General features: G+C 35.1%; 2 protein-coding genes across 3 annotated transcripts; one reads left to right on the forward strand and one right to left on the reverse strand.

Annotated features, from left to right (window-relative positions):
* Positions 1-142: 142 nt before the first annotated feature.
* Positions 143-1,591, reverse strand: LOC147392168 (Pentatricopeptide repeat (PPR) superfamily protein). The gene has a single exon (XM_086458232.1). The coding sequence runs from the start codon at positions 1,500-1,502 to the stop codon at positions 453-455; it is 1,050 nt and encodes a 349-aa protein (XP_086314358.1). The 5' UTR covers positions 1,503-1,591; the 3' UTR covers positions 143-452.
* Positions 1,592-3,609: 2,018 nt separating this feature from the next.
* Positions 3,610-10,174, forward strand: LOC147392169 (D-Tyr-tRNA(Tyr) deacylase family protein). Of its 2 annotated transcripts, XM_086459895.1 has the most exons (8): positions 3,637-3,829; positions 3,902-3,993; positions 4,111-4,177; positions 7,394-7,424; positions 7,596-7,736; positions 9,630-9,655; positions 9,741-9,799; positions 9,925-10,174. In XM_086459895.1, the coding sequence occupies exons 1-8, from the start codon at positions 3,692-3,694 to the stop codon at positions 9,956-9,958; spliced, it is 588 nt and encodes a 195-aa protein (XP_086316021.1). In that variant the 5' UTR covers positions 3,637-3,691; the 3' UTR covers positions 9,959-10,174. The 2 variants fall into 2 exon arrangements, with proteins under 2 accessions (XP_086316022.1, XP_086316021.1); XM_086459896.1 differs by lacking the exons at positions 9,630-9,655; positions 9,741-9,799; positions 9,925-10,174 and adding an exon at positions 7,869-9,160 and having other exon boundaries at positions 3,610-3,829.

A 10,174-nucleotide genomic window follows, 5' to 3' on the forward strand; every position in this document is an offset into this window, starting at 1 on the left:
ACTCGTCAAAATATAAAATTATTAATTCTTCTGTTCATTCATTTTCTTGGAAGGTAAATGTAAATTATGAGGAATTGTTTTTTCGATCCTGAAGAGCACCGTTTCAATAAGTATTTTGTGTCTTGCGTGCGTGCGTGCGTGTTGGGTGGGGGTGGGGACAAGAAAGTAACAAGTTGGCATTCTATTACTTTTTTGAAGTTTTAAACTATAAAGTCTCTTATTATTTCGAAATACCTCTATTATTAAAATAAAAACAAAATGATTTCACTTAATAATACAGCATTTGTATGTGCATTCTCCCTGAAAAGTTTGGAGATTATCCTATCCAACGGCTTGGATTTAAACTTAACAATACATGATTGGTGATAAGTTTGACCAATGATAGTCCATATATGTTTGTATAAATTATGATCCAACGGTTAAGACACCTCATAATTCAAAGAATACAACAGCTAAGATCTCAGCCCTGCAAATTTTTGCCGCAAAACACATGCAAATTCACCTTCACCAACACGTGCAAGTCCTTCCACCAATCTTTGCCTGACCCTGATGTATGGTATAAAACCCCTCTCCACCATATCCAGAACCACCTTTCCCGCCAAAACCAACTCTCCCCTCTCCAAACAACCCTCCACCACCATCTCATACCCCTCAAACCCGACCCGAAAACCGTTTCTCTCCAAAAACTCCACCATCTCCACAGCCAACCGAACCTCCCGGTTCGCTCGCATTGCCGCCACCATCTTCGCCACCGTCCCTTGCCTCGGCATCAACCTGATTCCAATTCCATCCCCCACCATCTCTCTCAACAGCTTCGCTGCTTCATCGGTCTTCCTAGCTCCACACGTTGACCCGATTACAATTTCGTAACTCTCCGAATCCGGATCACACCCAACACGACCCATTTCTTTTAAGACCCGAACCGATTCGTCCAACTGATCAACGGCGCAGAGAGACGAGAGTAGGTAATTGCATGTGCCGCGATCGGGTCGGTATCCGATGGATCGCATCTCAGATAGGATATGGGTAACCGAATCGGATCTACGGCGATCCATCCATGCAGAGGTGAGGGAGAGATGGGTTTGGGGGATGGGGACGCATCCAGAGCGGAGAGTGCGTTGGAGGATGGCGAAAGCGAGAGGAAGAGGGTTAGGGTTTTGAAGGGAGTGAGAGAGGAGATACGAGTAGACGATTTGGGGGAGAGATCGAGGTCTGAGAGGGATCAAGGATTGAAGGATTTCGTCAATGATTTGGGTTCTGTGGGATTGAGAGAAGGAAGAGAGGAAGAAGAAGGGATTACGGTTAGGGTTTTTGTGGGGTTGCGCTGTGGTAATGTTCCCGACGAGGAGATTGGGGATTTGGTCGTAATTTTTACTTTCGATTGCAGATCTGATTGATTCTTCTAGGGCTTGTAAAGAAGAAGGAATCGAGTGGAAGAGAGAGACTCGTGTAAGATTGACAAGAGCTGATTTGCTGAGCTTCTTAGAAGCTGCGATCGCCATTGTTGAGTAACTCAACAATTGCTTCCTCGACTTTGTACTTTGCAGTTCGTTTGTACGAAATATGCAGATCCTGTAATCCCCGTGGTTACATTACACAGACTCTCATTCTACCACGTGTCCTAAGGTAATGGGCCTATACTTAAAAGCCCAATTAAGAGAAATTCAGGTAGGTACTTTCTCTACCTAAAGTCAATCGGTGTTGGGTGGGGTGTACATGATTTGGATTTGTTCGAATTTTTGTAAAATTAGAATCGAACCAAATATAGTCGATTCTAAAAATTTGGAATCGAACCAATCCAATTATCTTATAGAACCGAATAAATCCAAACCAACTTTGGTTCGGATCGATTCTCGGTTCTCATACTTTCAAAATAGAAAAATTAATATTTTTTTCTTTCAAAAGAGGAACCCTTTAGATCAGATCATAAATAATGCTTATTTTAAAAATGAAAATGATTTTATGATTAAATTTTGACTGAAATGTGTATAAATTGAATACTAGAGAAAGCTCAATGAAACTAAAAAAAATATTATAATTTTAAAATTGGTATTTTCGATGGATTAGTGAAGAAATTAATACATAAATGATAGATTAACGAATCTAAGTTTAGGTTCATCTAGTATATTTTATCTAACAAACACGGCATAAAGGTTCTCGTAAAAAAACGAGGGATCAAACTTTTTGAAAAAGTTTTTCTATAAATGAGTTGATTTATTTGAGAGTTGAGAGAGAAATTTGTGTACATTTTTTTTATGAGTTTTTATTAGAAAAAAAATAGAGGAGATGAAGTTGAAGAAGAGAAATAGGTAATAGAATAACGAAATATATATATTATAATAGATATTTCAGATTAGTTCGGTTCTCAGATTGATTCGGTTCTATTATACCCCTAATCCGAAATCAAACCAAATCAATCGCATTTTTTTATATATATATCCGCACCTGAACCAAACCATGCTTAATCCAAACCAATCCAATCCAAAAGGTTTCGGATTAGTTCGATTCTCGGATTTACCCAATCCAATGTGCACCACTAGTGTTGGATACCAATTACCCGTTCCATCATTGATTTGTGTCTGTATAAAATTAAGTATACTTAGTTAAAATTCGAATCTAAAAATGATCAGGAGTTTTTATTTATATTTCTTATTCTTTATTAATTTCAACTGCAAACTTATTCATGTATCCAATTTTTTAAACATTTTCTAGTCAAAAGTTTGATTCATTCGAAGAATTCATTGTTTGTATGAACCAAGCGAAGCATTAAATTATTTTTTTCTTTTTGTAGTTAAAAAATAACTACAGTTTGCCCATGCCTACAACATGAGTATCTCTTTGGGATTAAAGGGTTAAAGGTGAAAAAAAATGAAGTTTAGGAGTATTATTAAAAAAATAATACAATGAGTTAAAAGAATAACAGGAACTATAGTGAAATTAGATGTTTGAAGAGGAAAGGAAAAAAAGTAAATCCTACAAAAATTATAGTTGGATGGAAGTTTATCCCCCACAGAATTGGACCCTATAATTATTTTTTTTATTTTTTATTTTTATAGATCTTTTATCTTATTGGGTACTTGATGGTTACTGAATATCTATAGCGAATAGAATGTGAAAAGAATCGGAACCGATATTTCATTTAAGTTTTGATTTTGGCATATGTGAAAATAGACTTGACACCCCTTACTTCAAAGAGATTCTAAGAAGAAGAAAAACACTTCCTTTACCAAATAAGGAAAGTTTCCAAATTGTATCACCTTATGTCTTAAAATATATATATATATATATATATATATATATATTATATATATATATATATATATATATATATATATATATATGATTTGACATGGCAGGTTGTAGAAGACAAAATTCTAAAAGGTTAAAAAAAAAAAATCACCATTAAATTTAAATTTAAAAATTGTATAGCCATCTATTTTCAAAGTTTTTTTTTTTTTTAACTGAATTTTTCCATGAAATCTAGAAGGCATGTTCGATTGCCAATGTGTTTAATTCCATTCGACCCAACTACCCATAATAAGATTTGAAATCTTACTTAAATGGGTAAGGCTTCCATGGTTCTAAAAGAATATGGAATGGGCCCACAGATAGCACGTGGCACGAAAGGGGAGAAGGTGTTAAATTACAATCCCACTATCTGCACTAGAAAAACAATGCGATCTTTTTCTAAATGTTGGGGTTGTGCTTCTCTTCTCCGGTCTCTGCTATTATACGCACTAAGCGCACAATTACTTCAGTAAAGAGGAGGCGGCCCCAAATCAGAAGCATGAGAGCAGTAGTTCAACGAGTAGCATCTGCCAGTGTGGAGGTTAGTTAAACCCTAAAATCTTTATCTTTTCCATTTTATCCTTCTCCCATGGTGCATGATAGAGAATTGCAGGTAGAAGGGCGCACGATATCAGAGATAGGACCAGGCCTCCTCGTTCTCGTCGGTCTTCACGAATCTGATGTTGAATCAGACGCAGATTACATGTATCTATCTCTCCCTCTCTCTAAATCCTTTTTTTTTTTTTTTTTTTTATAAATTAAAAATAAAAAACTATTTTTTTTTAAAATATAATTATAATAATTTTATTGTTTGTTGTGCAGATGTAGAAAGGTGTTGAACATGAGGTTGTTTCCAAATGAAACGACTGGAAGAGCATGGGATCAAAACGTAAGACTTTCCACTCTTCACTAATTAACATAACGATTTTAACGGTCATTGTAACTGTATTCTTTTTTACCCCATTATTTATTTATTTATTTATTTGAAAATGAATATAATTTGAACCATGGGAATCATCCAAAAATACTTGAACCATTGAAAAATAAAGGAAGAATTTTTTTTTTATAAATGTAATAATTGTTGGAATTTAATCCCAAAAACTTATATGTAAAATGGGAATTAGAGCTGCTTTACTATGAATCAAAATATGTAAATAAGGATTGTTACCTACAAAAGTAAATTCAAATGTCTCATGATCACAATATTCAACCCTCAAATCTACCAAAGAAATTACTTCCTCGAAATATATTCTCCCAATCTGCAAAATCAATTTCGAGAGAACAAGAGATTGAGAGTACTACCCAATTCCCACACTCAATGAAAGTGATGGGAGAAAAGTGGAATAACTAATTGGTGAAGGATGGGGATGACTTCTCGACTATCCACTCTCTATATAGAATTAGAACCCTAGAGTTGCCGCTAATTATAGAAACTAGGATTTGGGTAGTACCCACTCTCTTTAGAGAAATCTAAAATGTATATAAAATTCTAATTATACACTTATTAGATTTGGTAACTGTTCTACCCAAATTAAAACAATAATCGAATAGAATAATAATATTTTATTTGAAAAAATAAAAATAAAAAATCCCAACATTAATGTTTGAAATGACACTATTTGCACAATTAGCTATATTTGAGAAAACTTTAACCTCTCTAGAAAGCTCAGACTCCTAACCTATTGGGATTCAAGAGTCATCATATGTACATGAGAGGGGATATACCATGTATAAGTGGCTGCTCCCGTTTATAGTGCTTCCTTTGCACTACATTGCCGGTCTTAGGCCTGGATTAAGGAGGAGGGTCGCATCTGGTTGGTCGTCGGTGTAAAAATCCACCACCAATCATGATGAAAATTTTTACATGTGGCATGAATGGAGTGGAATGGAGGAACAAGATTCATATAGCCAACCCCATATTCTTGGAATAAGGCTTTGATGATCTTTTTTTTTTTTTTTCCTTTGATTATTGATGAATACGATTTGGGTGCCGATGTCCAACATCGGTGTGGAGTCTTGGATCCATTGAACCTTAAAAAAATTAATAATCTATGATAAAATGTTCATCAATATCTTGCACAAAGAAAGAAAAACCCAATAAAATCCATGAATTCCAATGCATGCCTGATATTGGTACTTCACCTTTTTAGAAGAGTCTATATGCAACATAGAAAATTAGGATCTATTTGGAAGGTGGAGTTGGAGGAGATGGAGTTGGGAGTTTGCAACAAATCCCAAAGTGAGCTCCAATATCAATTGTGTTAAGATGAATGTAATTGATTCCAATATCAATTGGGATCCAGGAGGTTTCGACCTTGAGGACAATGTCGGTTTCAAGGAGGATGGAATGTTATGTGCCTAATTGTAGGGATGAGAGTAGAGTAGTTTTACGTACGTATGATGTATAGAATATATTCTTAATAAGTAGTATAATAGTTAAAATATGTTAGGTGCATGGGATCATAATCTATATTGTGGGAGAAGTTGAGTTGTGGGTTATGGGATAGTGGGTAGTGTTTCTCTTGTATTTAAATTTATTATGAGATTAATGAAAAGATATGCAAAAAAATTATTATTAAGATCCCCCACAATATAGATTATGATCCCATGCACCTAACCTATTTTAACTATTATACTACTTATTAAGAATATATTCTATACATCATACGTACTTAAAACTACTCTACTCTCATCCCTACAATTAGGCATATAACATTCCATCCTCCTTGAAACCGACATTGTCCGCAAGGTCGAAACCTCCTGGAACCTAATTGATATTGGAATCAATTACATTCATCTTAACACATAACTTCCAAACTATTTGACTCTTGGAATCAATGATGTCCTCGTGATAATCGTTTTGGATGTCGTTGTCTTGACACTTCTTGAAAATAATTAATGGCTTGATGACATACGCTTTGAATTCCATGGGAAGGATAAAGTCAACTTTTGAATATTTTTCGAAAATATTGACTTCGCCTTTGTACTCTTCATTAGATCTTTGATGTTCTTTGTCTTTAGCAAACGTGACGAGATTTTCATTGGCATTTATCTCACATTTTTGGAAAAATGATTGTGGAGGTTGATCTTCGATCACATCTAAGATCTCACTTATAGGGTCATCGACTCTATTAAATATAGTTTCTCCTCTTCGAATAAGTTCTTCATTTTTTTTGAGAAATTCTTCGATTATGAGACAACATTCCCTCAAACCATCACGCAGAAACTCGCAAAACTTCTTGAATTCATCATCCATCGACTCAATTTCTATGTGAGGATCGCCGCTCTGATACCAATGTTACGTACCCACTTAGATTGGATCACAAAAATAATAAAAGAGGAAAAAAGATCAGAAATTGATCTCGTTCGAGGGAGATCGGACCTCCTAAGCCACCAATTCGAAATGGTGAATCTTCAAAATCCAATAGGATCTTAATAATAATTTCTCTGCATATCTTTTCATTAATCTCATAATAAATTTAAATACAAGAGAAACACTACCCTAACTACCCACTATCTCATAACCCACAACTCAACTTCTCCCACAAGATAGATTATGATCCCATGCACCTAACCTATTTTAACTATTATACTACTTATTAAGAATATATTCTATACATCATACGTACTTAAAACTACTCTACTCTCATCCCTACAATTAGGCACATAACATTTGTAGTTACGAGTAATCATAGGGTCCAACACAGATGTTGGCTTCAGTCATCATAGGGTGGCATGGGCGCTCTGGGAGCAAACAACTTGGGTGGTTGGGCTACATGGCCTTAGTTGTTGTTGGAACTCCTTGCCTTTTTGGTGGAAGTTGCAACTCTATCTACTTCGGTCATTGGTGTGATTTTTGGAGTTGAAACTCCTTGTAATTCGTGACCCAAATGGGGAAGTGGAGTAGAGTCAAGGAGTTGCTTCTCCAACGCCCATGACTCCGCCATACAAAATGGTGGTTATTACATATATAATAGTTATTATGAAAATCATGTGTTCTTTAGTTGCTATTTTGCTAGCTAGATGTTTGATTGATCCTTCTTCTTGGGATTCATTCTTTTTCTTGCATTTTCCTCTAAAACTATTAATTCCATGAAATTCACAGGTTATGCAGAAAAACTTCGGAGTTCTATTGGGTATTTGAAACAAAAACTGCACCCTCTTCTGGAGAGTTATTTTATTTATTTATTTATTTTGGTATATGGTTTTTAAATTACTAATTATCTCTATCTTTTTCAAAGGAAAGAAAAGAAATCATGAATGGGCATGCAGCAGATAGTGTTTAACATGGTGTTTTGTTGTTTCAGTGAGTCAGTTCACGTTGTATGGAATTCTGAAGGGTAATAAGCCTGATTTTCATGTGGCCATGCCACCTCAGAGAGCGAAGACATTTTATGCTACCCTTGTTGAAAAGTTTTGCAAATCCTATACTCCTGATGCAGTAAAAGGTACACACATGGACATGAAGTAAATGTTTCGCCAATAATATATTTTTCTTCTGATCTTGCTTTTATTTGTTTGTTTATGAAATCAACGTAACTCAAATCGAGTAACTAGGTTTTGATTGTGAAATGTGGTAGCCTGTATTCAGTTTCTCAATGGGGATTTCCCTTTCTTCCTTTTAATCGTGTTCACTGTTCTCCAGCCCCAACAGAGTCAGACTACAATGTGAGCATAATATTTTTTCTTGGTTACATGTTACTCTAAAACAAGTGTCTGTTGGGAGCGGATCCTCTGTGGTACTACTTTCCTGTAGTTCCCTGTAGTGATCTGTCTACAGTCTTGGTTGATCACTTTTGAAAATCAATAACACCCCAATCGTCTTATTTTGGGAGTATAGATCTGATTTGAAAAGAAAAAAACCTTTTCAAACCCATGATCAAAGGTTTTGAAAACCAACGGTCACTGAAATCTTAAATCTTCACGGCATAGATTTATTGTTGTGTTGACATGTCCCATGTCTTAACCGCCTAAAACTACTACATGGAACTTCAGGAAAAAAAGATTACAGAGGATCCGCTCCCATGTTTGTTGCTGATTTCACATTATACGGTGATTAAGATAGATACTCTTTTGGAATTACATTCATTTTAGTTATCTTGCTGCTTGCATGGGCTTATTTATTCTCTGTTTTTAATTTATCTTCTAAACTTCTTCATCTTCGGGCTGTCGTATTTTGAGGGCTTCTATAATTATTTTTTAATAAGATACCAACTAATTAAATTACAAATAACGCATCAAACAAGTAGATACACACACTAAAAAAAATGAGGTTTTCTCAACCAAGTAGGAACCCAACCCGAAGAGCTTCTTTGGAGGAAAAGAAATGGAAATGGAGTGCCGTCGTGTAAAATAGAATGGTTGTCCAACCCCAGACATCATAGTTAATTTCATTTTTTCGGTGTGTTATGAAAAAAATTGTTAGTGTGGCAATATAAGTTATCTCTATTTTTGGTCCTTCTTTATCACTCAGTCTGCTAGTAGCAACATTGACGTGTTACAATTTCAATATCCGACTACTATATTAGAAACATTACAAACAGACCCTAAAGCACCCATAGGGCTTGGAGAGACTTGCACTACTTAACTGCTTTTCAGAAACTCGAGATATAAAATTCCTACATTGCTTCACAACTTTGATAATTAAGTAATCTTAGAATGGGTTCTCTAAGAAGTTTGAAGATGCTTGTGTAAATTTGCTTCCATCCATAAAACATCCAAGTTGCTATTTTTAGCTTACTTGCTGTCAATCAGACTCCTTGAGTTTATCTTTCTATAAATTTGCTCCTTCAAAGCTTTCATCACTCTGCTTCAATGCTTGAGCTTTTCACAGTTCTTGTAAAATGGTAAAGAGAGAAAATTAAAAAAAGAAGGCATAATGTATATTTGTCTATTTATATAAACCTAGATGCATTTTACTATCCGCATTTTTGGTAAGTATAGGATTTCATTAAAAGAAGGGAAAAATAAAACTGGCTTGACAAGGTCAAAACAACCATCCTAGCTAGAAAGCCTGAAGGATACAAGATAATAAATAGAACAGAAGAGAAGAAATTAAAAAAAAAAAAAAGAACAAAGAAAAAGATAATCCCCAACTACATCGCTTCACTGATCAATTTAGCCAAAACATGGCTATATGATGTGGTATCTGAATTAACTGTGATTGCTCGAGTTGGGTACTTGGGTATGTTACAGATGTTCTTATCTCTACCAATCATTTCCTCCCTTTGTGAATAATAATTCTATATCCTATCTCAGTTTAGCAGTGTCCCTTGTCTTGATTTCTTCTATCGTGGATTTAATATTATTACGTCTCTCTTCCATTTTTCTGTGTCTCACAGATGGTGTATTTGGGGCTATGATGAAGGTAGAGTTACTCTGACATTAAATTTCAGTAGATTTCTGTCAGTCTGGAAGGATAGTCTAACTCTTTCTTCTTGTGATTATGGAAGGTTAATTTGGTTAATGATGGTCCTGTCACGATGCAGCTTGATTCATCACAACCATCCAAGTGAGTATATGCCAATCACTAGGAACATGGAGCTGCATTTCTTTATTAATTATGTATCTAATACGATTAGCTTTTAAGGTTCAATAGTTTCCCATTTCAACAGAATGAGATTGTAACCTTTTCAGGAACACACAGGATTCAGTAGAAGGGGAACCCTAGTCAGGTTGAATGGCTTGAAGAGATTTAGGTCGAGGTCTAAAAATCCCTTTTTTTTTTTCCTTTTTATTGGTAATCTGGACTAGATCCCCACCACCTCAAGGTTGCATTGCAATATGTAAACCAACAAACAATGATTTATTGTTCAGACGCATATTTATCATCTTAAACATGCGATTGATTCCTTTAATTGAAGTCAGTCGGCAATTTCAGTTTCAA

Source organism: Akebia trifoliata, chromosome 11 (assembly GCF_017979445.1).
Source record: "Akebia trifoliata isolate Shusen 1 chromosome 11, ASM1797944v1, whole genome shotgun sequence".
NCBI lineage: Eukaryota > Viridiplantae > Streptophyta > Magnoliopsida > Ranunculales > Lardizabalaceae > Akebia > Akebia trifoliata.